Raw genomic sequence first — 27,685 nt, 5'->3', positions numbered from 1 at the left:
CAGTAAGTCTATTGCAATTACTAGCAGCTACAGCTAAGAATACGAGGCTGTTCAAAGGAAAGAGGCTTGATATTAATTTTCATTAGTTTATTTCTGTAGGATTTTGTTATTTGAGAAAACAGAATAATAATTACTTCCTTCAGGAAATATTTGCAACCTTCGCAACTTTTATGTCGTGCACTAAGATAGCAAAGGTTGCTGTTCAAGTGTAGCCAATGAGCCGTGGGGTGCTGGGGAAGACTTTGCGCATATCCGTGCACTTGTTGTCGATGAAGAGGGAGTTTGTCTTCACAGAAATGTCATGTTCCAGCTTTGATTTGTTCATGTTCGGCATCTGCAGCATATCATGGGCTGCTTGCAGATGTTGCTTTAAGGTCTGTAAGGTGTCATCTATAGTGTAAGCCTCAGTGACAAGCCTGAAAAAGGAGAGAAGGGGACAGGTTGCTGATGGAACTTTAGCAGTCCCTCACCACATCTGGATTTTTAACCGTCAACAGGTCACACTTTCAGGCACGATTTGAAGAGCTGTCTTGGTCTGAACCAGTATGAAGCCTGTTTGCCAAACTAGCTTGCATAGCACCTACAAGAAGTGATGATTTCTTGCTTGTGTTGGCCTTCAAGAGCAGGTTAAGCCACTCTGCTTTGATACATCTTTCTAATTGTGATCATCTTCACATGCAGCCTCTCACACGTGTAGCCTGTCTGGGGCTAGCATGGCTGTGGGGAGCACGTGCACGTGGTCCTGCAGAACACGTTTGGGACGGATGTTACTGCAGTGTCTCGGTGCATTTCATGATAGCTTAAGCTTGTGCAGCAGGATTTGCTAAATGGTCTAGACTTGGTGTGGAAGTGTGTTAATCAGAACAAGACTCACTCGCCAGAACAACCATTGAATGTGGAGCTCTGAAATCAAGGTTTTCTGTGATTCTGTTAGCCACATTTCTCCCAGTGACTGAGTAATGGAGACGTGGCAGATCTTCTTGTACAGTCACTGAACCCACAACCTCTCTTTAGCACTGCCAACTTTGTGTTTTGTCTAATGTTCTATTAATGTTTCAGTGCACTATAGAATAGAAGAAAGATTGATTTTTCCAGAACCCACCTTAACTTGTTTTGGGATAGTCCCAGTTGCTTAAGCACAGAAAAACTAGACTCTATTAATTTGTTTTTTGTTTAATGCCTTCAACTACAAAGTTGGCAGCACACACAGAGAACAAGTGCCAATATCAGCACTTCCTTTTAAATAAATAGCGAACTCAGATAACATGTACATGTTACAAAGAAGTGGTTCATTTGATATTTCTTTCCCTATTACAGTTGAGCTATTGGGCTGAATTTCTTCTTGCTTTAAATCACATCAGAGAAATATGCTTAGCAAATTATTTAAAAGAAAAAAAATCCTTAAAAAGTGAATTAGCAAATGGTTTTACTTTCACAGATAGCATTTTGTCTCTAACAAAACATGTTCTGAGATGTGAGTTCACCCAAAAAACTGTGATAGAAAAAGGTGTCCAAATTTCAAATACTCTGTCAGAATTTTTATTTCTAATTGCCGTTATGAGGAACAATAACATTCAATGATTTGGATCAGGTAAAGCATCCAAAATAACCTGCTCTGGATTAGGGAACTGTGGTAGAGTAAAAATATGCATTGGAGGAAGGAGAATGGGAGATGCTAATTATCTGTCAACATAACTACATCTAGAAAACAGTGTACTTGTACAAATATTTTGGTTAAAATATTAGGAAACCTATTAGACTGACAGAAAACTTGTATTTTAAGCTTAAAATTCTTGTGCAACAGCTTGTGAAGCTCCTATATAACCTAGAAGCTAGCACAAATTAGATTGACTGAGAACCGCTGGGTACTCTGTGGTACTTTGTGCGCACCTCAAGTGCTGTGTTCAGGTCTGAGCCCCTCACTATAAGAAGGATGTTGAGATTCTGGAGCGTGTTCAGAGAAGAGCCACAAGGATGGTGAGGGGTCTGGAGAACAAGCCTTATGAGGAGCGGCTGAGGGAACTGGGCTTGTTTAGCCTGGAGAAGAGAAGGCTGAGGGGGGACCTCATCACCACCTACAACTACCTCAAGGGAGCTTGTAGAGAGGTGGGTGCTGGTCTTTTCTCCCAGGTGATGATGGATAGAACAAGGGGAAACGGCACCAAGCTGTGCCAAGGGAGGTTCAGGTTAGAGATAAGGAGGAAGTTCTTTACTGAGAGGGTCGTCAGAAGCTGGAACAGGCTGCCCAGGGAGGTGGTGGAGTCACCATCCCTGACTGTATTTAAAGAGCAGGTAGACGAGGTACTTAGGGATATGGTTTAGGGGGAAGACACGAACGGTTGGACATGATGATCTCAGAGGTCTTTTCCAACTGAGTGATTCTGTGATTCTGTGATTTAAGGATGTCACATCAGTGTCCTTATTCAAAGCCATTCTGGTGTTCCAGTGACATCAAATGAAGCTTCCAAACTTTTTTCGATAGGACCCTTTGGAACATTAACAGGATCACTAGGAATTGTGGGAAGGAGAAGGGATAATGTGGCACTTTGCTTCAGTACAGTTTTGATCCTAAAGCAGTTAAGGTTTTTAACTTGGACGCGTGCAATCCTGCTGACTGGACTGATACCAATCACAGTGCTGCAGACATTGGTGGGGAAGAGATCTTCAGGGAGGAAGTAGGAAGAAAACAGGGCTCAGAGTATAAGACTGCAGTTGTGTATTAATATTTAGGGCCATCTTGTTTGTTTGTGGGTTTTTTAATAAAGTGTGGCTATTGGTTATTCGCATACCTAGTTGATGGTGTGGTGGTAACCGAAGTGGCAAATGATCTGCTCCCCTACTAAATGTAACTGGTAAGTGAGTGCTGCAGCATGATCAGAAGTTTTTCTGGTTTCTCACAGCTGAACTCCTGCGTGATTAACGTGGTATGAAAAGCCATGTGGATAAAGGGATCCAAATGGATAGAAAAGAATTTAGATCCAAAACAATATTGTGTCACAGAACGGATGTGGAGAGCAGATTGTGAAGCTAAAGAAATCTAATATATGGTTACATCAAAGGAAAGTCAAGATCCTTTTAAAGGAGGTGTGAGGCTGAAAAAAAGATACATTGCATTGTACAATTTCTGGTTTAAGGAGTTGGGGAAAGGGAAAAGATACCAGTGAAATAAACTATGGTTTATTGCCCCTTCCTTTTTTGAGTAGAAGCTTTTTGAGCTGATAAAGCACCATTTAGGAAAATATAAATACAATATAAATACTCAGTTTAAAGCATTATGTACTTCATTAATCTCATCTCATGTGAAGCTGTTGTATACATTGGGATTTTGCTAGAGACAAAAATAAAAAGGGAATAGTTTTCTACTTTTCATAAAAATATGCGAAATTCTCTTACTGGACTGTGAAATTCAGCTATGGAAGGAACCCTGGTGCAGGATTTATTGAGAAAACCTCCACAGATTAATTTGAGGACAGGATTTTAAATAAGATGTACTCAGTAGGGTACAGCTGGAACACTGATGTACTCCAACTGGAGTGGAGGGAGAGAAATGGGATTAAAATTAAGAAGATCCTTCTTCAGTCATTGGGGAAGTCAGGCAAGTGTCTCAGGCATCTTGTATGTCCAGGAAGACACAGTATATGTATGTGTGTGTATGTGCCCACACTATACAATGGATCATAGCACAGGGATCACCAAACTGATGCCAGCATGTGCTGGGAAGCCCCCACATCTATATCACAAAAATGAGAGCCAAATGAGCTGACCTGTGCAAAGATGATACTGGAGTCGCTATATAATGCAAAATTAGTTGAGGCAGTAAGAGATGCTGCTTCATTCTTATTTTCAGTTAACTTTTTAAGGAGCTTGAGCATTATATCATTTTTTGCATCAAAAGATAATTTTTGTCTGGAATAACATGTTTCTAAAATCAGGTGTTTCCTAAAGTGAAACACTGTGTTTCATACAGAATGCAATTAAAACCAATGCCTAAGTCCCAACTCAGGCATGACACTGAATCCCAAAAGATATCAGCCACCAACAAGCAACTGAGCTCTTGACTGTCCTGGAAGAGGGACTCTAAACCCAACAATACACATTGAACATCAGATGGTTTGATCCATTATTTCAACATAGCTACTTGGATTTTTAGTTCTTTCTTCAAGACTTTGTATCGCAGTATAATGAATGCAGTCCTAATCTCACCAAACTAATTCACACTCACATTAAATTCCCTGTCCTTGAGTGGCTGTTGAAGAAACAGAGTAGTCTGGCCTTTACTTACTGAGCATGAGGTGCGTCTCGGCAAAGCTCGATATTGGGTTGCCTGGTTCGTCCCGCCAAGCGGGTCTGAGCCACCTTCAGTTGGTACTCCTTTGCCTTTATGGACCTCTCTAGCAACACGACCAGATCTTCTGTCTTGAAGATTTCCTGAAGGATCTGAACAAAGCAGAACGTTTTTGTGAGTCTCACATGCATCCAAAACCAGAACTCGCCCCCACTTTGAAATGCTCCTATTGGAACTGCTTCCATCCTGGCATATGAGTTTGTTTAATTTAGGGGAGGCGATTGCTACAAGCTCACATCAATCAGATGGATTTGTGTAATGTTGACTTGATCTTGCCATTTCTTTACAAGGACATAGGGCAATCAAATCTCCTGGGAGAGCCAGAAGGAGGGGGCTGTACACTCATACATCACATATTAATGAAGTTGTTCCTAGAAAACAGGTGAGCAGCTTCCACTAAGAATTGCACCATCTCTTTCCTGTTATAAAAATAAGACATTCATAGGCAAATTGGAATATGAATTTATTACAAGCAGAAGAGAAGCACTGTATTATTGTGACAGGGGAAATTCCAACAGTGTTAACTGCGTTGTGATCAAGCTATTTTCGTAGAGGCAATGTTTATAGCTCTACTTATTTCCATTTCGCTTCATTATGTAATTTCTTTCCTAAATTAAAAAATTCTGCTGCGAAGATCTTGATCTTTGCAAAGGTAAAATTCCAGTAACCTGCCATTTTCATTTAAGCCTTCGTTCAATTCGTGTTTCCTTTTGCCTCATAAAAAATTCAAAAGCAATCAAATATGCCTTCTCTGAATTGTACTACGTGTTTTTTGGGGACATTTGCTGTAAGAACGTATGAACACAAGTCATATTTTCATACTGAAACTAAATTCTCAAAGTTCTGAAAACTCCACTGGGAGCTGTAGAGGGAAGGCCAAATTCCTTTAAAGGCTCGTTTTCTCTAAATGGAGGTGATGTTGAGCTGAAACATCACCAGAAAGGAGAGGCCCATGGGATTCGTATAGCGTAGTTTTTAGTTGCAGTGTATGTTATAGTCAAATTATCCCTCAGAATCTTCTACCTACTTCTTGTGTGTTTTAATCTGTATGGAAAATAAAATAAGAGAAATTGCAAGGGAAAGGTTTTGCTCATTCTTAAAGAAGGAAGGCAGAAAAAGTTTATATTCAGGTAACATTTCCCGGCCAGTTGATTATAATGTTTCTTTCATTTATCTGGATTCGTTACAGCCGATGTGGTGAACCTGTTCAAGCTCTTCCTACAGACAGTTTTAAAAAGGAAGACAACAAGTGGAGTTAATGTCGTTTCTCAGCCAGTCTGCTAAAATCAATGAAACTGGAATTTCAACAACCACTACAAACGGCACAATGCAACTGAAATTATGTTACTGTTTAGATCTTGTCTACACACCAAATTGTGACAGGTTTGCTAATGATGTGTGCGCTTTGAAAATTCCTGCTGAAGGGTTATTTATAGACAAAACCCAAGGAGTTAAGGATGCCAGCAACTTGCACCCCAGTCCAAATCCTTAAGGGCTTGTCGACATATGGCCGAGCATGTAGTAGAGCGCATAGTAGATCTCCTGGCTAGCACTGTCCAAACCAGTTCAACCCCTACAGCAAAGCAGTTTTCCAATAGATGAAGCATCTTGGACGCTGAAGCAGCAGCAGCATCTGAACATGACTGTACTGATGTGAATTCAGGTCTCTGCGTGCTACTGAGCCCTTCGGGTGCAAGGTTTCTGCTCACAGAGCTATGGAGGGATTACAGTATGGGAGAAAGTGAAGCCAACAGTAGTAAATTTCTTCCTATAATTGTATCCTGCAGTGGTTCCTTCTTACTTAGATGATCACTGAAAGCTGGCTGTGTCTTACTGAGAACATTAATGCAGGGAATCCAGTGCACTTTGGTAGCTATTTGTTTTGCAGAGGAACCTCTTATGATAAGATTGCATTATTAGATACATCATTTTACGACTTGTCTACTTTTTTTACTTTCTACACACACTTACTTCAGTAGATAAAAACCAAGAGGAAGAGACTTAATGAAGTGAAATGCCTTCATTATGCATCAAGCCCACATCCTTCCTTTTCCCTGAAAACACCGAGGATTTGGGTCTTCTGCTGCTCAGAAGCAGAATTTGAGTAGTTTGTGCTGTTGTCAGAACGTTGTTATTCACAACCTCCCTCCGAGAATCTGTCGTGTGTTCGTCTGCCCGTGACAAAAGTGAGGTCTCACTTCTGGGCAGGCTGCTGGGAGTTAAGCAGATGCATGTCGGGGAGTGTCAAAAGCCTTTCCTTTGCTCCCACTGTTCTCCTTCACTGCTAACCAAAAGCTTCAACCTGTGGGGATGTGCCAAGGCTGTGAGGCAAAGCATACGCCATGCTTTGAGAGGTCACCCGCTGCAGAGCAGGGCCCTCCTTTCCTGTGTTTATGTTACAGTTGCTGTCACTGCAGCAGTGTTTCCCGTGATATGCGTTACCGTTACCGCGGGCACGAGAGCCAAAGCCGCTGTGGCGTACTTCTGTTACCTGCAGTGGGGTGTGGTGACGGTGTTGGCCTCTCCTGCTAATTCTACTTGGTATCTGGAGCAAATTGTAAGCAGATTTATTTCTTTTTATTAAAATGTATAATTCAAAGTCAAAACAGTGAAACAGAGCAGAGTGTATCTGAGCCCACTAAGAACTGGGCAAAGCTGTGTCTCAGTTTCAGAAAGGACTGAGTGGGTTGTTTGTTTCCTACTTATGGTGGAGCAGAGGATTTGCACTCTCAGTTCAGATTCTGGGTAGGAGCTTTGTGATTCAGCCTTTGAGCTTTATTGGTAGTAACACTGTCTGTCTTGGGCAATTAAAGCAGCCCAGAGCACTTGGTTAGAAAGGAACCATGGCTGTGAAACCAGCTCCCCAGAGCAATGCCACAGTCTACAAACGTGCTTGTGTTGTGGTGAGCACGTAATGTAGTCACCATGCTGATACTTTCTGTCCTGTGAATATGTGAATCGAAACAATTTAATTTAGGTTACAAGCTTACACTTAATTAGTGCTAATTCTTCTAATCAGGTTAGAAAAGAGGATGAAATTAATATTTTCTGCGAGAAAATGTGTTCATGCCCTCTCTTTCTTTGAAAGCAGTACAGGGATCTTGTGTTTATTCCACACATGGAAGGCAAGCAGGAAGCTATCAAGGGAGATGCAGTATGTGCACAGAAACGTGCTGCAGTGGACTGCAAGTGTCACACAAATTTATGAGGGCCCTGGAAGAAATTTAGTTGCCTGTGGCAAACCATGGTCATTCCAGTACTACATGACAGTGCTGCTGTCATGGTTGAGTGCCCTTTACTCTTTCATTCTGCTTGAGTGAAAAAATAAACTGCATCTTGGATGTTTTTTAAGATGCAGAAGGAACAAGCTGATGCCAGTACAGGCAGTGTTGAGCAGATTGCCCGTGTATAAGCTGTCCTCAGTCTTTTGGAAAGGCTGTTTTCATCAAGCTCAGCTAGCAGAAGAACTTTCAAAGAGTGGTTTTCTGAACCCACACTTTTCTCTCTGTTTTTAAGTGTGTGAATTGTTGGTAACCATCAAACCTGAGCTTTACAGCACTGCTGTGCTGTCAGACAGCACCTGGCTGGGCCAGGACACAGGAGTTCCCTCCGTGACACAGAAGCAGGAGCCTGTATTGTCCTCTCTTTTTAGAATACGAAGTCATGTATGTACTGCTCCCATAAATAATGGCATTTAACTGATACAGGACAACAGTTGTCTTGTATCGGATGGGACAGGCCTTTGAGCAGCCTGGTCTGGTGGGAGGTGTCCCTGCCCATGGCTGGGGGAGCTTTAAGGTCTCTTCTAACCTAAACTATTCTATAAAGTTATGACTCAGGGTTTTTAGAGCTTGCACAGCCTGCAAATTCGCACAGTGTTAATGTTAGAAAAGGGCAGACTCTGAGGTCTAAATAGAAAATGTTTCTCTCTGTCCAGAAGCCAGTAGTTCATTAGTCATGAAAAGAGAGCTTTTAGATAAAAGGCACTGAAAACTCAGTTTCATGTCCAGCCCTTATAACATTTTGTGCCAGCACAGTGTGCAGTAACCACACTCTTGTGCCACCTGACTTCACTGGGTGCTCTGGGGTCCTGCTCATACAGGTAGGAGTAGCCTGCAAGTACACTATGCACAATCAAGGCAATTGATTACAGCTACTGAGCAAACCCTTCATTCATTTGCTAAAGAAAATTATTGCTTAAACCTGCCTGTGAACTCAAAATTCAGACGTGAAACTACACATCCTTCTTCAAGCTGTGCTTGGCTGCATGTAAGTAGGAGCAGTTTAGGTTCATTGTGCGTTCTCAAATTTTCTCTTACTTTTTTTTTTTGCAGCACTGTCATTTGAGACATACAAAGAAAAATGGCCTCGGGGAAATCACCTCCAACACATCACAGAGGCTTTGTACAAACAGTTTTTGATTCCTCATTCTGGCCGCACATTGGATAAAACTATTTAGGTAATTTGCTATACACAAAGGGATTGGTGAGGAGGATCACCAGACAGCGTTGCACCAGTCCACGTCATTTCTGGATGACCTCCAAAGGCAGGAAGCAAAAACAACCAATGCTGAGTGGCGCATTCCTGAGGGGGCGGCTCAGGCAGCTCCCAACCGGAAACTTCCCCTTCCAGGACATGAGTAAAGTTTTGTCCTGCAGCACAGCTTGTAGAAAACTGCACTCCCACTGTTCTCTCACTTCAGCAAGGCCATGATTTTCATCAGCTGGGTACAGTAAGACCAGGAGAAAAAGTTGCTACAGTTTCATCGTGTAATTAGGGTAGTCTTATGTACAACGTAAGCATTTTTAAAAGCTACAGTCTGATTGCTAGCCCTGTTCCTTTGTTGTTTCCAAGGTTTGCTGAGTGTTTAGTATCCAAATACAAAAAGCAGCAGCAAGGTAATATGGTGGGAGGAACATTTGACTTCTCCTCCTTTTGGAAATTTCTTTATATTTTGCCTCTCAGTTTTTTAATTTTTTTTTAATCCATGTTTCCATATATCATCCAAATTAATTTGTAAAAGTTACATTTGTTGAGGTTATCTTACTTAATTGGAGTAATACTGCAATTGTGACTGATTTCACAACTAATTTTAGGGTATATGACGACTATTTCAAAGTAAAAACTATGCTATCTGGTAATTTTTGGATTACAAGTATAACCCAGATCTTAAATCTGGAATTAATTTGGACCTGACAGTTTTTACTGTCGTGTTGTGGACAAATTCTCCGTAGAGGTTACCGTGTCTCTTGCCCTTGTTGTTTTTAGGGTTGGTTTGTTTCTTTTGAAGCTTAATTGCAGGTCACTGTTTTATGACTTATCAAGTTTTGTTTTGTTTCTAATCAGATGATGGTGAGGAATAGCCCATGAGTCTTTTAAGAAAAGAAGAAAAGCACATTTTAAAGGAAAAAAAATCACACTCAAGAGAATGTGCCATCAGCAGGTAATGCATTCAGACAGTTTAACTGTGAAGACACAGAGCTGGAATCATTCTGAGCAGTAACTTCTGTACACTCCTTGTGTCTACTTACATGGGATGACGTGACTTTCATAGTTAAGAGAAGCAGTGGTTTAGTTTGCCCCCAAGGAAAATATCCTCAAACTGGTTCATTGCACAGTCCCTCGAGCATATCAGCAGTGGAGAGATTGATCTGGATTTGGGAATATTGCAAGCTTTCATTTATAAAGCTTGGGAACAATGGCAATAGGGCTGGCATAAATACAGTCAACAGATCTGAAAAAAGCACACTTTATGTTCTCTGTGTGCCGAAGGATACTTATAAAATCCCCAACATTGTCTTAAACATGGCGCTTTCATAGAGAAGAGGAAACTCAGAATGTAAACACTATACTTCTAAAACAAAGCAAGCTTTAAATATACATCTGGACGTTTAACCTGTACCCTTACTGGTCTATTCAGCATAGATTGAAAGAGAGGACCTAGGGAGCCTGGACCTTTCATTTGGCTGGTTTAACAATTTACAATCTTACAAAAGCCCTCCTTGCACTAAGTTCCAGCATACTTTTCGTACTTTAATCTCTGAAAATAATCTAATCCATTTCACATTTATATGCAATCAGTTTCTATTTAACTTTTCCACTGGTTCTAAAAAGGTATAAGGTGTTTATTTTTAAACAGCTTCATTAAAATGAAAGGGGGAGAAAAACATGAGATCATTTAACTTGGCCTGGTTGTTCTACAATGTTTTCAAAATAACAGAGGAAGCCATAACCATATACAAGGAAATGCTTAACCCTTTGCATACCTCCTTGCTACACCTTCAACTCTCAAAGCAACAGCATCAGAATTCTGTTGTGTTCCTTCTCCATTTTATGCTGTATCATGCTCTCAGGTGCATCAGCATGTAGGAGAACTCAGTTAAGTGCTATTAACGTATTTTTGCTAAACCCTGTTAAAATAACAGTAGAACAAGCAGTTCGGGCCTTGTGCATGTGCTGGTTTGTCTCAAGTTACCTCATCTGAGAGAAAAGGTACACATCCCTTTAACAGAAAGGAGATGTCTCTAGGAAGAGATGGTGCCAAAGAGAAACAGCTATGGCTCATGCAGCTGCTGTATAATATTGATTCTTGTCAGGAAGGAGGTTCTTTCTAGTCATTAATGAAATCCCAGCCTGGTCACGATAAGCTAGATTTGCCCTGACTTTAGAGTCAATGCAATGCATTTCTCATGACCCTTCGGAGCCTGAAAACACTTGCTGTCTAGAACAGCTACTACAATATGTCCATCTATTTCCTGCAAGACAGCCTTTTCTGAGAATAAGAAACAGTTTATAAATCTATATGAGCACTGCTGTCTTGAACTAAATCCTGTTTCCTCTGCCGAGCCTGTATGAATTGCCTGAGCGTTGGATGGGCTGCAGGGGAGGGAGCAGTAATAGTGGCAACCACCTCAGTTTCTCACAGGTGAATGTTGTGGCAGAAAGAAGTTATCTTCTATATAAATGCCAGCAAAGTCTCACATCCACTCACTCCAGGCTGCCTTTACTTAGCAGTTGGGTGTTCCTCAGTGGGAGAAGAAATTTCTGTCATTTTGCAAAGATACCTGGACTCACGACAACCTGAATACATCCTGACAGGCCTTGGCTGTCCCTTGGTTATGATGCTCCAAGCCTTGCCCATTCCACGTTCCCCTGAGGCCGAGCCATGAAGTGGAGCATTGCTGCGTGATGTGCGGAGGAGCCAGGCTTCTCCACTTGCCCAGGGGTCGTACTCTGATGTAGTCTGTGCAAGTCTTTATGATTTCATGAGATTAAGCAACAATTTTAGGAGACAGAAAGCTGGTTTTGTTTTCAACTGAATGCCTTAGCTTTCATCTGTGATTTCTCTTGGTTTGTAGGCAAAAGCCTACTGCTAGCTTAAATAACTATTTTCTCCTTCAAACAGGTTTTTCCAGGCAAGTTTGAACTGCCCACGCCAACCAGCACACACCTTCCCAACTGCTTCTGAGTCACTCTTCATTAATCATCTGAAAATTTTACTCTCAAACAGGTTCCAGTGTTAAATGATAAGATTAACTCTATACCCAGCTGGCATGAAAAACTGTAACTGGGATCTGAAGGCATAAAAAGAGGAAGGGGAAAAAAGCAATCAATAAAAATATATTAAAACATTTATGTAAGGATACATTGGGTCTGAGATTAAAACCATTGTGGTGTAAATGCCACAGGGAAAGTACTCCCTCTGCTATAGGAACACTCCTTCCCGCAGCTCACAACACTGTTGCACCTCTCCTGTGTGCTTCTGGCATGGGCACCTCCCATTATATTTCAGTATTTACTCTGTTCCTGTTCAGGCTGTGTCATTTTCAAGAGCCGTAGGAGGGTTCCTTCCAGAACTTCTCTGATAAGAAGTTTGAAAGCTCTTTTAGAGGCTGGTAGATCAGTTTCTGGGTTTATTGCCACTGAGGTTTTCTTGGCTTTCATTCTATATTTTATGCTAGTTGTAAAATTAAGTCGGTTCATCCCTTGAATTAGAAGGAAGTTGTGTAAACATAAAACATACTCAATTCTTCTAGCCACCATATAAACATACTCAGTAGTTGCTAAGACAGGAAAGGTTTTTTTCTTAACTTTATAATGAAATTGAAATTTAATAAAAATAATGTGTGAAGGATAGACACTCTGAGAGGGTAACGTATTTAAGACATTGAGTAACTTACTGAAAAAAACCACTGCAGGCTCTTCAGGTACAGAGTAAAAATACACCAGGCAAAAAGGGAAGTGAGAGTTAATTCCCATCATACACAGATGTAATACACTGCCTTTGCACACCCCAGGGGTAAAAGGCAAAAACAGAGTTTTCACCTTCTCAGTGAACAGAGTGGAAATACTCAGAATCATGGCTACTTGTTTATTGGAGTGGGTGGTTATTTATTTCACGGCTTTACTAAACATGTACCTGTTTTTCTAGCATCTTTCTGATCCCTGTGCTCCTGGGTAGTAGAATAGAGAGGCTGGCAGGAAGGGTGGTGCTGGGCACCCTGCCTCTGGGCGCAGAAACACTTGTGATAGGTGTACACTTCTGTCCAGATGTTGGGGCTGGCAGAGATAATCTGCTACGTAGGTATGGTATAAATACTGGACTACACAAACATGTCACTTGCTGTCTGGTCTGATTCCCAGAGCTACTGCACACAAACAGCCTGCCCTGTTGGTTATTTCCAGGAGACCGAAGCCAAGGTAATTATTTAATGTTAATATTAACTTTATGAAAAAGAGATGCAAACTTATTAACAAAGAGCTGGCACCATGATTGAAGGTTTTCCTTCTTTTCCTAAAGATTTCTGTACTTTTACACCAGATGTAAAAAGTATTTACCACCATGTCTCTTGGCATAAATTCATATTTCCAGGGTTTGGCTATCCAAATTCTAGATGGACCTCACATTGTTATGATCAAGATTAATCCCAGAATCAAGCAAAAGAAATTAATCATAGACCCATGCAGTTGGGACAGAAATGGAAATGGGACATTTTTGATCTTGGGGTCAGAAAGAAGGCTTAGTTCTGCACTGTCTGCCCTGCCTGCAGGTCACTGGTCTGTCCTGTAGAAATTCCTCTTTGTAAGCCAGTGCCTGCAGAGCTTTCAGGGAGAACAGTGATCAGGATGTTAAATTCCTGGTGCTAATGAAGGCATCTTTCTGTGGTAAGCTGTTGAAGTGATGAATTCCTTTGCCCTGAAGAATGAGTGCTTATGTTTGCCATCTAGATTTGTCTGGCTTTTTTCTGGCCACTGATTCTTCTTTTGGTTTTGGCTGCTCAAGCAAAAAGTCTTCTATTATCATTCTTTTTTTATTCTGTATAGATACTTAAGGATTTAGCAAGTCCTCTGCCCCTATCCCAAGTGTTATTTGGATAAGCTAAGTAAAGTAGTGTCATCTAGTGCTACTAACATCACCCTTTTCAGCCTGCTAAAGAGAAAGCTGATAATTTTTTCTATCAATCGCTTGCTTTCCAGTCCTTTAATCATTATTGCAGCTGTGGTGACTTCCAGGCTTTGGAGTTTCAGTAGGAAATGCTTTTTGTGACACCTTTGCTCCCACACACTCAGTTTGATTGCCACTGTAAAGATGGGGATATGTCTTAGCCCTCTAGAAGAAAATCAAGCAAGAGTGGGCAGGGAATAATTTTCCATGGAAGCTCTACAGTGAACTGGAGAGGGACACATAGAAAGCAGGGTTTTAAGGACAGCATTTCCCTTCTGTGTTCGATAGTTTCCTCTTCAAAATTATACAAAAGCAATTTAATCCTTTTTTACTGTTCCCCTGTGCAAATCACTCCCCAGATTCCTGATATATGTGTGTTTGTCAGCCTCACCAGCCAGCTTCCCCAAAAGTGGCAGGCAGGAAAAAGCCAAAGAGCAGACAATGAAAAATCTGAAGTGAAGTGAACTCGGACAATTTCCTGAATGCATCCATGAAGTAACAGTGAGAGCAGTCAGCAGCTGGACTGAGAATCATAAAAGCAAGTGGGAATCACTGACAACCAGTGCTTTCTGGAGACTTCCCTTGTGCTGGCTTGGTCACTTGATCTGAATTTGGAGCCTATACAGTATTTGGATTCAGGCCAAACCAAGTAGAAGGGTGAAAACACATCTGATCTGCCCCAAGACAGGACACCTTAAACCTGCTAAATCATCCCTCTGACTAAATGCATATTGTTGTAGGTTTATAGTACAAATGTGATGGGACAGGTGATACATATTATAAAATGATAGTGTATGTATGTTTTTACCGTATGTGTTGTCTGATGACTGGAAATGGAAGGCATTTGGTCTTGTTTCAATTGCTTTAGATGTGAAAAAGAGGCAAAGGCTGTGTGCCAAGCATCTTGAATGTTGGGTTTGACAAAGTTTTATTTAAGGAGCAAAAATCTGTTTTTCAAATGCCTATCAGGACAAGCTCTTAGGTGCATCTCTTGGCTTACCTGGATTGGAAAGTGTGTATAGTTAAGGCAAACTAGCTGAAGTCTTTTTCTGAAGACTGTATTTTGTTCATGTGCTTCTAAATATGATGTGTGAATGCTATAGTGTGAACCTAGGTTAAATTCTATGACAGAACCTCAATCAGTTACAAGAGGAACATTCTTGGCCTCTATTATTCAGTTGTATTTCGGTAACTCAAGGTAAATGGTACAGGAACATGTTAGAAACTGAGGTAGGAGTCCACCAGCAGTACCAGAAGCAGACAAAATGTTTATAAAAACAGATGGACTGCTGTGCAATTATTACTCTGAGACTTGTACGGTTTGTGACCTGAAATGGAGACATTATGTCATTGATGGAGAAGGTTTTGGCAAAACTCCTGGCATAACGCTTGACAGAAGTGAAAACAGGGTACCTTCATCACATAAATACATTCTCTGTATCTTTTGGATACAAGAACACACTTGTCTAGACATAAGGAAGACAATATCCTAGAATAAAACTAAACAGAATAAAAACAGATTACTGGTTTTCTTTACACTTTGTTTATATGAGAAACAGAAATGGAGAAGGAAGTACCAGGGCTGCTGGAGACTGTTCTTCCAGAGCCTTTGATAAGGTAACTGTTACCAGCGACTGTTGAACCAGAACTTTAATCCAGCAGCCCTCTCCTGAAGGGCAGTCCGGTGAAGGGCTGCTGTAGCACCCAGGGAAGGAGGTGTATGATGCAAATGTCTACTGAGGGGAAAATCCTAGTTCTTTAGGAGTCACTGATACAGCAGACTGCACATGGAATTCCTTAGGCTGCCTGGGTAATCTCAGAAACAACTAAATCTTGTTCATGCCTGTATTTTATTCCTGTTTATTCCAAGCAATTACACAGAATCACAGAACGTTAGGGACTGGAAGGGACCTCAAAAGCTCATCCAGTCCAATCCCCCTGCCGGAGCAGGAACACCCAGATGAGGTTACACAGGAAGGCGTCCAGGCGGGTTTTGAATGTCTCCAAAGAAGGAGACTCCACAACCTCTCTCAATCGCTGAATAGCACTCTGCTCACGTGGGACATAGTACTGTCATCAGAAAGGGAAAGAAAGGCAGAAGGAGAAAGACCCTTTGCCATTTGAGTACAGCAATGCCAGAATGTTCTAAGAGATCATGACCAGAGCAGTGCCCATGTTCCTTTTGGCAGTGGATTTCCCTAAAAAGGTTTGAAGCAATGACATTCTTGCACAGAAAGTCAGGACTATAAATGTGTCACCATAAAACCATTATACGTATAGGCAATATCAACTAAATATGAAAAAAAGATCAGGCCAGGAGAACCATTTGAAGTACGTGCATGACAAATGCTAACCACAGCATAATCACCACACCAGTATCAGTGGCAGGCGCTCATACATTGCACTGATCCCAGAGTTTAAGTCTCATTAGATGAGATCTTACAAAAAGCCTAGTTGCGAAGGAAATCTCAATTTTTCCAGGGCCAGGGTACCAATTTTTAGAAACAAATGGTTGCAAGAGGTTCCCTGTAGGTGTTGGGTTGTTGGTTTTTTTTGTCTGGAAGAGATTTTGCTGTTTCACAAATCAGGAAAGTATTTTTCATTCCAAACTTCATTAAATCGCTTTTCCTTGGAACAAGATAGCAAATACTTTCTGTGCCCATTTTCCTCTCATCTTATGGAGCTAGCCTCCTTAGCTAGAAGAATAATTTGGCAGAGAGAAGGAGGTATCAGAGAGTGGCATTCATTGCTTAAGAAGTCAGTGCAAAAACAGCCTGTGAAAGATTGACCGATTTCTTTTAAACACAAAAACTGAAATTGTGGCACCCGTTGTCTAATTGCTATTGGATGTGAAAACAGCAACTGGAGTAGCTGCATTTGACTGTAATCACATCCCAGTGGAAGAACAGAGGTACGGTAGGATCACTGGCTGATTCAAGCATATCCTAGCCGTATTTTTTCTCTGATTATTCCAGATTGTACTGCAGGTCTGGAGAAGTAACAGGATACCATTTCTTCTGCCTACCTATAGGTAACTGTTAAATGAGCACTCCTTATTCACTTCTGCCCTCGCTTGCTTTCTCCTCCCTCTTGTCCTTTTGAGCTATGGCCATGAGCAAAAGAATTAACAGGACTTCTACCACAGAACTTCACCCACATCTTAACCAGCAATGTTCTTGTTCAATAAACCTATTGTATTTCCCTTCCTTTTGACAACACCGACCAGCCTCCATGACTCCTCATCATCGTGTACCATTTTCTCCACTAGCATCTTGTTATTCTGATGTAACTACATTACTCTGGAGTCTGTGTTGAGTATATATCTCTGCTATATCTGCAGTAACTAGTAGCTCAGCAGTAGTTTGTGGAGTGCAATCTTATTTGATACTTTTTTTAATTCCTGCATATCATACAAACTAATTATTCTTTATACAAATACAGTTAATCAAATTTCTCCAGATACCTTATTTTTGCTACTTAAAGGTGTAACAATATAAGAACATCAGGATTTTTTTCCATTATATAGTAGTTGTCAGTAGCTATGTCATAGTATCAGCTGGGTTCCATGACAAAATCCTTCTTGTATCTCACTATGCACTTTGTGATGCCGTGTGTGCACCCTCTGCTACCTTATGCTGTAAGTTCTTTTATAAAAGGAGAACTTCAAAGCATTAGGAAAGGTCAACAGAAAATGTGAAGCAAACGTTCATAGCTTAAATCCATGAGAAACTTACGCTGTAGTTGGCTGGATCATACACAATCTAAACCACAGAAAAACTACATTCAATATCTTTCATGCCTTATAAGCAAAGGGGAGGGAAGAAAATATTAATTCATGTTCTGTGACTTAACACTTATTTAGCTGGTTTGTTTGCACTTTACTAAGAGTACTAAAAATAAACTGAAAACTTTGTGAACTACTCATGGCAAATAGAATGGCAGGAAAACTCTATTGTTTCCAAATCTGCTTTGAAACAAATGAGCGAACACGAGGCTCCTCTATAAGAGAAAGAATCTTAATGGAAGAATTTACTGAACTCTGGCTGAAGTCATATGAAAGTAACACAGTGAGTCTTGATAGCTTTAACAAGATTTTGTCTGTCACTACAAAGGTAGCACCTCTTGTTAACCTCAGGAGTTTGAGACTTCAACTAATACACTTGCAGCATGTCACTTATTTCAGGGAAAACACACTGAGAAGGCAATATAGATAGAGATTAATACAGGACTTTCTTCTTCTGTGCCATTTCTGCTTTGTATAATATGAAGACAAAGACAGAATGAATGTTTGAAAAGTTCACTGTCTGGCCCACTCCGAAATACCAGGCTGTTTCCAACTACAACCAGACCAAAATTCAGGTTAAAGATTTGAGAATGTATTTATCAAAAGAGAGAGGAAAACTTGGGACCTAGGTGTCAAAGGTAGACAGACATTGCGTATGTAAGCACTTTTAAATTTTAGTTAACTTAGGGCTCTTCCCTTGCTGGTGCAACACAAAAGTGCAAAAACTTAGTCTTCTCCTTCCTCTAAAACAGATAAATGTGCTGCTTTTGTGGACCGTTTTATTTGCACACTTTCAAAGTTAGTTCACTGTTTAATAAAAAGGAAAAAAAGTAATTCATGTACTACTTCAGTATCAGGAAATGGCCAGGGGATATTATCAGTAGATGTAAAATAGGAAAAAATACTAAGATATCTTTCCCCACTTTAAACATAAAAGTTACAAATTAATGTAATCAGTGCATGATTACAGACACATGTTGCATGGTTCCTTGAAAAACGTTATGGTCTTGTCAGGGTGCCTGTCTTTGAGTGAGTTCCTCGCAGGCTGTGTGTGATCCAAATGCACCACCTGAGGACAGGTAATACAGGTCTATCTCTGGAGGAGGTGCTTATTCAGGAAGAATGTGAACACTGGAGAAGTTTTTATGCCTTTCAGGTACAACTAAGACAATATGTCGCTGCCAACTCTTAGTGAATCTTACCTTGGCTAGCTGTGCTTGGAGTTTGTTCTTTGCATCAGCCACTTCAGCAATACGCTTGTTAAAGGGCTGGTTGGTGCTGATGGAATGGTTCCACATCTCCTCGGAGGTGCTCTCCAGTCCAGCCTCTGCATCCTCGCGGAGCTTGACAGAGTTGGCCCTTGCGTGTTGAGAGCGCCTGATATTGTCTTCACTGAATTTAGCCCATGTTGCAGGAACTGAAACACTGGTAAGGAATTTAAAATAAGACGTAAGCAAAATATAACAGCTTAGGTGAGCTTTTTTCAGTTCAGTTATAATTACATTCAGTTACACTGAGATTAAGTGTTCATCCATTGAGCTGTGCAATCACATACACCGGGTGATACTATTGATTTTATACTCACTTCCTTGTCTTTTTTTTCCTCTCTAGAAGCCAAAGGTTTGGCAACACCAAGTGAAGATTTTGGAGAGCTGTTGCTTCAACAGAATTTCTATGGTTTGCTTGGATATTGTAGCTGCTAACTAAAGGTTCTATGGCCCTGGCTTCAACTCCATAGTAAGTAGGTTTATGGGTTTTGATCTATAAAGAAAAAAGTCTTGCATACTTTTTATTTATTGATGCTTAAAAATAGTTTTTGAGGATCGAGTATGAATGCCAGCAACGCACATTCTTCTTGTCTTTAACAGATGAGGTGCTGGTCTGAGCTCATCTGCTGCTGTAGCTCAGCAGAAATGTTTCTTTGTGTTGATATTCAGAGTGCTTATGGCCTTCGTGGATTATTAGATTGTTTAACATGATCTCCTGTGCATTGCACACCATCAAATTAGATTCAAATACCATCTACTTTTGTGAACCCAAACCTTTATCCTGGGGAAATGGAGTCATGTGTCACCAACCACTGGAGAACATGAGATGGGAAAATAAGCAAGAAACCAAAGGAAAAGAGATTGTTACACAGCTCATCAAACAGCTCTGGTCTGCTAGCAAAGCAGCCCTACCTCATGAGCTATGTATAATATAAAGCATGTGGCTCTGGCATCCTAGGAGCCTTCATCATCAGAAGGAATGATAGCAGGAAAATAGGTAAGGCACTAACCTAGGCATAAGGAGAACTGAAAGTTTTCTCCCAGCCCTAACCCTGTCCTTCTGTGCCATTTGGGTAAGCATCTCCACTCTCTTACTTCTCTGTGTATTGAAACAAACACCTCTGCTTTGCCTTACGAGGTCATTGCAGTTAAATTTAGTAATATCTGTGAGACAAGCAGGAATGGCTCTGCTATGGAAAAGCCTATGAATATATAAAGTCTGAATATAGGGCTCCTGCACTGAAAAATGCCACCCATGAATGTTCCTCCTGCAGTGTCCTCTATGTAAACAAACTTTGGGATGCTTGGATGGCCTTAATTATCATAGTTAACATAATGATGACCATAAATCCCAGAGTCAAGGCTTTCCAAACCAAGAATCTGCGGGATTCTCAACTTGCAGCCTGAGCCCCCAGCTTGAGAACTGGTGCAGCATAAGCTGCTCTCTTTGGGGTTAAACGCACCACCTTCTTTAATGCATTGCTTAGCATGCTAGGTCACGTCTCCCTTCACCCAGAAATATTTAGTGTATTTTATGAAAAGGTGCAGATACTTTATGTTCCAAACTGAAACACAGAGATAAACTTCTGCCTGCATATAAACTCCACACAAAACTTCCTTCCAAGATTTATGCCTGTGTTAAGCTCTGCATGGACAGGTCACTATTTATCGAGTTTCACATTTACTTTAGATTTTAATGGAACATTGAGAATAAATTTTAAGGGATGCAAAAATAAGAAGTTAATTGTGTCAGTGCTTGTTTTCTTAGGGGCCCTTTTTCAGTTTTTTTATAGGCTATTCTCCTCTCTCCAGACTGAAGTACTAAGTTCCCTACAGGATTTGGAATTTATTTAGGCAGTTGGAGGTAACCAACATGATACCATAATAAAGTGCATAAATCAGTGAGCTGTCATTACTTAGAGCTACTGATTCAGACAATCTCAGTGTACTTTCTGGGTTAGGTTGGGTTTTTTTCCCTCTATGGTCTGATGTCTATATTCATACTCTCATCAGAAAATTAACTTTCCAAGCAGGTTTCCATCTTGACTATCTAAAATACTTAGTTCCTTAATGTTGTTTTTTCAGACTGTAATTTATCCAGCTGTCTCTGTTGCAGCAGAAAGCATCTGCTCTGCTGCTGAGTGCTGCAGGTTTGTCTCAGTCTGCTGGAAAATGTTAATGAAAAATGACATTTCTTTGGATAATGGTTGGTGAGAAAGGAAAAGGGCTGTAAAACTTAGCCACATGAATCTGCTTTTTACCAGAGCTGACAAGAATAATTTTATTTATTGCTAATCCTAAAAGCAGGTAGTGGTACTAGAGTCAGCAGAACACCTGCCAAATTTCCTTCAGATATGCCCTCATTTCAGTAGTGAATGCAGTGATCTTTTAATGAAAAGCAGAGCATAAGTAAACAAGTAATCCTGATTCTTTTCCCCCTTCAAACAAGATAGAGTCATTATCATTTACCATTCAAATATTGCTATGCTAGAGAGATAAGGGAACCAACGAGTCATTAGCACAAAAACACTGCCCTCTATTGCAAGCTGCTTTGCTTCTGCTATTGCTTTTGAATTGGATGCAGGTTTTGATGAGGCCACTGCTAATAAACTGTTTTAAAACTGTATACAATTGAGACATTTTAGTTCAGTAATTTTAGCCCAATCTGTAATGCTAAAGCTGTGCCAAATCTTTTTTCTCATCCTGTTTAATACCTTCCTCTGTATAGCTTGATGACCTGATTTCCAAATAACCCAAGCTATTTTGACAGAAAATGTAGTCCTTGATGTATGCTTGCCTGCTGCTTACCACATTGCACTTTAACTGCACATCTTAGCTGAACTTTTATTTGATTGGATGTGGTTTTGAAACCTGAAGGCTACAGATAGTATAAATCAAAACCACGGAGAGACATCTGCACAGGGTCTGAGTGCCAGGAGTCAGCTGCAATGCTGTTGTAAAGCATCATCCTCACAGAAAAACACAGCTCGCTGCACAGCAGTGCTGTGGGTGCTGCAGGCTGCCAGCTTCTGCCTGGCCTCCAGCAGCTGGTAGGAGGCTGGGAGTAATTGAGGCTGATGGAGGGTTTCACACCAAGGAAGAACAGGGCTGTAGGGGAAGAGAAGCCACCTCTTTCTATATCACTTCTGAAAGATAAGGCTAGGACTTGTGCTGTCATCAGGCTCCTACTTCAACAGGGAGCACGGAACAAGAAGACGACAACAGCCACTCATACTCACCTCCCATCTGCTTTTTCCACTCTCTGGTAAAAGCTGATGCTGTCTGATGTGTTGCTCATGTTATAGCACTTCTCGTCAATTAAATGGGCTGAGTTTTTGTCAGAAAGATCCTGCTCCAGGGCATGCTGTGCATCTCTGTTGATGCTGTGAAGGGGAAATACTTGCATTAATCTGAAGCAGCTTTAACGCTGTTATACTAAATAGTTAATTTATTTTGTTAGCTTCCTACAATCCTTCATTTTATAGCTTGTTGGCATTTACAGTGGCTTGAAAACGCTTGGTGCTGTAACTTAGCTAGAGGGAGCTGCTGTACCATCCATTCCTTCCAGCCTCTAGTGAATATCCCCCAAAGAACAGTGCTTAACTCACTGCATTTAATGATGTTTGTCATTTTGATGGCAGACAACCGCGAGGGTGAGAACCAACAGGTAGTTGTTGTGTGGCATGAAGGAAAGCCTCAGAATAACGGGGAGGAGGAGCTCAGTGACAACCTTCATGCCAGCAAAGCTGCAAGTGGGAAAGAAAAGGGCAGCCCAGAGTTGTGGTTTCCCATCTCTCCTGATTTTGGGGACAAATTCACTGAGCATAATTCGAATTGGACATCACTGGAAATTCCGTTTAAATAGTTCTGCTCATCTTGATCGCGAGGAGGGAAATAGTCTGCTCATCTCTGCTTTCTTACCCACAAAGAATTTTTGGAGTATCTTAATCTGCTTTGGCTCTTTCAAACTGGGGGAAAGCCTGGCAGATCTTGGGCTGGACCAGAAAAGGAGTAATAGAGATGAAGAAAGAATCAAAGTCTTGCTTCCCAGTGCATCAGGGAGACAGCAGACACATTGACATTTTTTGCAAATATTGCTGTGAGTCAGCATTACTATTGCTCTGCCTGATGTGGTGACAGAACTGAATCAAAGATAACCAGAAATGCCAGCCCAAAGAGCGAGACAGAGTCCATGCCCCCAAATATGAACGTAGCTTTTATCTGAGCATATACCCAATGTATTACAGCAGTGGAATGGACTGCAGAACTGCATCTGACCTGACTCTGAGTCAGACGAGTTCTGAGTGCCATTAATAAAAGCTATCATTTATAAAATCTCCTTATGTCTTTTTCTTCTGCGATGTCACAATGAAGAACGGTACAATTCTGTCTTCCTTGTGTGTGAGTGCTCGAACTGCTTCTTTTGAGAATCATGTCATGTCATATAAACATGGCTTTTAAAATTTGTGTCAGTTCTGTGTAGTTAACACTGCATTCAGTATAGTTTTACCCAATTAAATGACATAACTTAAACATAACTTGTATTTGCTAGGATATTTGTATATTCTCAAAGAAATAAAATGCCCCCCACAACAAAAACCATATAGAAATATAAATTTAAAAAATGTAAGTCCATTCCATAACTCATCTCATACCTTATGCTGTGCTTAGATTCCTGTTTCACCACTAATAAATTTCCTTTGAATTTAGTTTTGTAAGGAAAAAAAAAAAGAACCCTTTAACCTTACTCCAGAGTGCCCCAGAGCAACACTGGCACAGCTGAGCTATAATCTTGGTGCCCCTGATTTTACTGAAGGATTTCAGATTAAACATGACTTTAAAAATTGAGTCAGAGTCATCTTTAAATACTAAGTGCTGCTTTTCTGCAGTTTAACATGCAAATTCCATTACTGGTAAGAATTAGAAGTGGAGGGCAATGAGCACCTAACAGGCTCAGTTTCTGCTTTTGCCTTTGCTGCTTTCACTCGGGCATTAGATCCTACCTGACACTGAATTCAGCTTTCCTATCCTTAAAACAGGAATTAAATGTAAAGTCTTACCCCAACTATTGACTGATTTTCTGTGCCAGTTTTGTCAATACGTCTTGACAGTCCTTGAATACATCAGCCTCCTACAGTGGAAAATACACGGTGTCAGTGCGTCCATCAAGCTTCATTTGTTTTAGTGAATTTACCATTTTTATTCTGCACTCTAGGTGTTGCAGCCATCTCACATATCCCAAAGGTAATGTAGGTCAAGGAAGGATGTGTTTTGGTCCATCTGTTGCTCGGTCCTACGAAATTGTGCCTTTTGACTTGGTTTTGTATGGCTAATTATATATTACATTACATTACATTACATTACATTATATTATACCGACCGTATTAGTAAATTTTATTGGATGGAGTAATTCTAATAAACATAAAGTCAAATTTTGCTTGGCTTAAGTATAATGAAACATACTTGAAACATGAACCTTAATCTGTTAAACTATCCTCTCTAACTACTTCTACATTTTCTAGAACAATACAAATATTTCGCTAATGGTGGAGCAGGTTGAAAATACATCTGGCTCCCTAAGGAGGTGTATTGTAATATTCTTCAAAACTATAAATATTAGTCAAAGAGATTCAAAGCCAGATTCCACTCAGATTAAAATAAAAATGACTCAGACCAACCACATTGAAAACTATGCAAACACGATAATTATGGTCCCTCGAATAATGTTATAGTCCTCTTTCCTTTTTAAAAACTGTCTTAGCCAACAGTTCAGGCTGTGCCCTAAGTGTGCACAGCTTTGTGAGTTTTGAAACAGGAAATGAATTGTTTTAAATTATTTGGAAGAAGTAAGACACTCCAAATTTAAAAATACAGGCTCTGTCTCTGTACTTGTATAGTAAGCATAGGAGTGACAGCAGCTTTCAAACTGGCTTTCCTGTTATTATTAAATGAGCCTTTCTTGTCCTTTATTGTCACTGTCTAACTTGCTCCTTAGAGCAGTGCTTGGGGAGATCAGACAAATTGCTTTTATTCTTAATTTTGAAAAACTAAGGGTTTTCATCTGTTCATGTGGAACATTTAGCAGCATTTCATCCTACCCTGAACTGTCATGCTGGAATACTTAAGCTAATATGTGCCAGCTTCTTGATTCTTCATTAAAACTCTCAAACTCCAAGTTGCAGGTTGTAGGCTTAGGCTCTGAACAAGCATCTTGGTTATCCAAGCGGTCTGCATAGCCCTCTGCAATCTGTTAATCCAAAGAAGTGCATGAAGCAACACCATTGTCCATAACGTTCTTTCCTGATACTTTTGTTCTCACATACATCCAATAAAACTTTTAAAATACATAAGCAAAGTGTTACTTTATTATTGTTTTTATCTAAAAGATTTAGCAGTCACTACTATCCATCTTGTTTTCTTTGTTCAGTAATGCTATATATATACATATGTAGAGAGAGAGTGTGTGTAAGGCAGTAAACCAGCATTTTGTATTGTAAGCCCTAAGAACTTCTGAGATTTTATAGACCACGGCCCAGAAAAAAATCTTGAGAAATGTTTCTACCTTGTTTTATAGGATCAGGGAAGACAGAATTGTACAAGACCTCACAATGACGCTAGGTCTTTCCTTGTGCTCCAGGAGGGATTAATAGAACACAAACCATCCCCGCTCTATGGAGTTTTACCAAACGTTTCCCACTTCTCCCCCACTCTCAGTCTTTCAAATGAATCAAAGGAAGAAATTACTGCAATGTTTTTACCCTGATATTTAGTTATATTTTAGTTATTTCCACAGTTTGAAAAATAAACTAGCAAGTCTGGTCTTACCTTTATGAGGTTCTTTTCCACACCGTCGTGAACTAAGTCTATATCCTTCTGCTTCTCACGGAGGTACAAGCATTCTAGGGCTGTCTGCAAGCAAACCAAGGAACATTTGCAATAGGTTCAGTACTGCATTGTGGAGCGGATTACAGAATCATTAAGGTTGGAAAAGACTTCTAAGATCATCAAGTCCAACCATCAACAAACCACCACCATGCCCACTAAAACATGTCCCAAAGTCCACATCTACCTGTTTTTTGAACCCCTCCAGGGAGGTGAAACCCCTTGCTGAAGGAGCCGCTGAGCTGACAGGTCAAGTAATGACCATCTGTTGAGGGTAGAACAGAACAGGAGGTGCCTTCATTGCGCTCAACTGATCCATCTTAGTGGCTCATTCCTACTTAGCTGTTAATACATATTTGTAAAGATTAGCTGCCATTTCATTAGGTGGTTACTAATGTGCAGCAATGCCTACCTGCATGCCCAAGCTTTGTTAGAAATCGTGTGGATTAAAACACCTGCATTGTTCTACACTCATCCATAGCGAAAGCCTTTAATCTCATCTCCCCTCATCCTCCCTTACCCAGTGCCAAAGTTTGGAAGTTTCATACCTATACAAGAGAATGACTGCATAACTATGAGCAGTGAACAGGGAATTTGGTTAACTTGCCCCAGCATGTTAACTTGACTCCTAATGTCTCATGCACTTATTTAGAACCATACTAATAAATGAAATGGTGTTAGCTGGCACAGAGCTGTTCTGCAGGAAGCATTCCCTGAATAGGAGGCATCCTCAGCCGGCCTCTCTGAATTAGTACAGATACAGACAACTAAAAAAAGTCATTCTTGAATACGGAGTTTTGGGTTTATATTTGTACTTGCCTAGAAACATGCTAGACATAGCTTCCATCAGCAGTATTCCAGATTTTTATGAGAGAGCCTGGACTCTGGTTTTCGCATGTTTGGAGTTTTTGCTAGCATCATTCAATTGACTCTTGAATTACTGTGGCTTTTTCTGGTGCAATTAATTTGCCTTTGAGATGCTGGAGAGCTTCAAAATGTAATGCAAATTATATGCTAACCTAAATGAAAATATTATTTTCACCAAGCAATGGCAGAAAATTCAGAGCTGGATAAGAATATCAGGATATTGCAGCTTAGAGGGCTGTCTTCCTCTCCCCTGTAAGGTACAGAGCTGACCGGCCAGTGCGTGAGGGAAACGTGGGCTCCTGGAGTCTCAAGCAGAAAGGAAGGAAAAGAGGGCATAGAAATATCTTTATAGATTCCTTTGTCGACTTTATATATAAAGCCTATGGTGGCAAGGTTCCTTCGTACTGAGGGTAATGTTTCACCAAGGTCAGTCTCAATAACAGCAAAAGCCGCACTACTATTCCACAGAGATAAAGCCATTTTCTTTACCTGTTCTGCAGTACAGTCATTAATTAACTACCTATGTCAAACCTACCTTCAGGGCTTCTTGCATTTCATCTACAGCACATTCAAGCTGCTTCTTTACTGTTTCCAAGGCTTTGGTCTCATTCAGCAGAGACTCTAGCTCATAGGTGAGCTCGGATCTCCAGAAATTAATGTTGGAGAGCCTCTCTGCCAGGTTTCTTCTACTGTCTTCTTGCATCTGGAAAGTCAGTTGATCCTTATCTTGCATCATTCTCATTGAATCGTCGTTCAGCCTACCGGCACAGTTCTTGGAGGCTTCAGAGCCTTTTAATTGAACCATGTTTGCATGGTGCCAGTCACGAGTGCTGTAACGGGCATGCAGGGATGAGCATAACGCGGGCAGAACAGTGGGTGGCTGCCCAGTGGGATTATTTGGTTTTTCAGAGGTAGGAGGGACCGCAACCACTTTGCGAAAAAGGCTGGGCCTCCAGGAGCTGAGGGGGGCGGTAGCCGGGTAGGTAGGACTGGTAGGTGTCCTTGGTGGTGCTGGTAGGAGCTAGGTCTGGGAACAGGCAGCTCTTCCTTGTGCCACAGTAGCTGGCCAGCTGCGTGGTCCCCAGAAACTCCAT

At 40.7% G+C, this 27,685-nt stretch overlaps 1 protein-coding gene across 1 annotated transcript; it reads right to left on the bottom strand.

The window, feature by feature from the left end:
* Window positions 1-202: 202 nt before the first annotated feature.
* TEKT5 (tektin 5) lies at window positions 203-27,685 on the bottom strand. The gene is given in 8 exon segments (XM_010182177.1): window positions 203-416; window positions 4,283-4,437; window positions 18,777-18,999; window positions 22,082-22,225; window positions 23,903-23,973; window positions 25,668-25,747; window positions 27,123-27,558; window positions 27,560-27,685. Coding segments are annotated over 8 exon segments (1,449 nt in total).

The sequence above is a fragment of the Mesitornis unicolor genome, unplaced genomic scaffold (genome assembly GCF_000695765.1).
Source record: "Mesitornis unicolor isolate BGI_N332 unplaced genomic scaffold, ASM69576v1 scaffold51853, whole genome shotgun sequence".
Classification (NCBI taxonomy): Eukaryota; Metazoa; Chordata; class Aves; order Mesitornithiformes; family Mesitornithidae; genus Mesitornis; species Mesitornis unicolor.
This window is presented reverse-complemented; position numbering and strand designations above follow the sequence as displayed.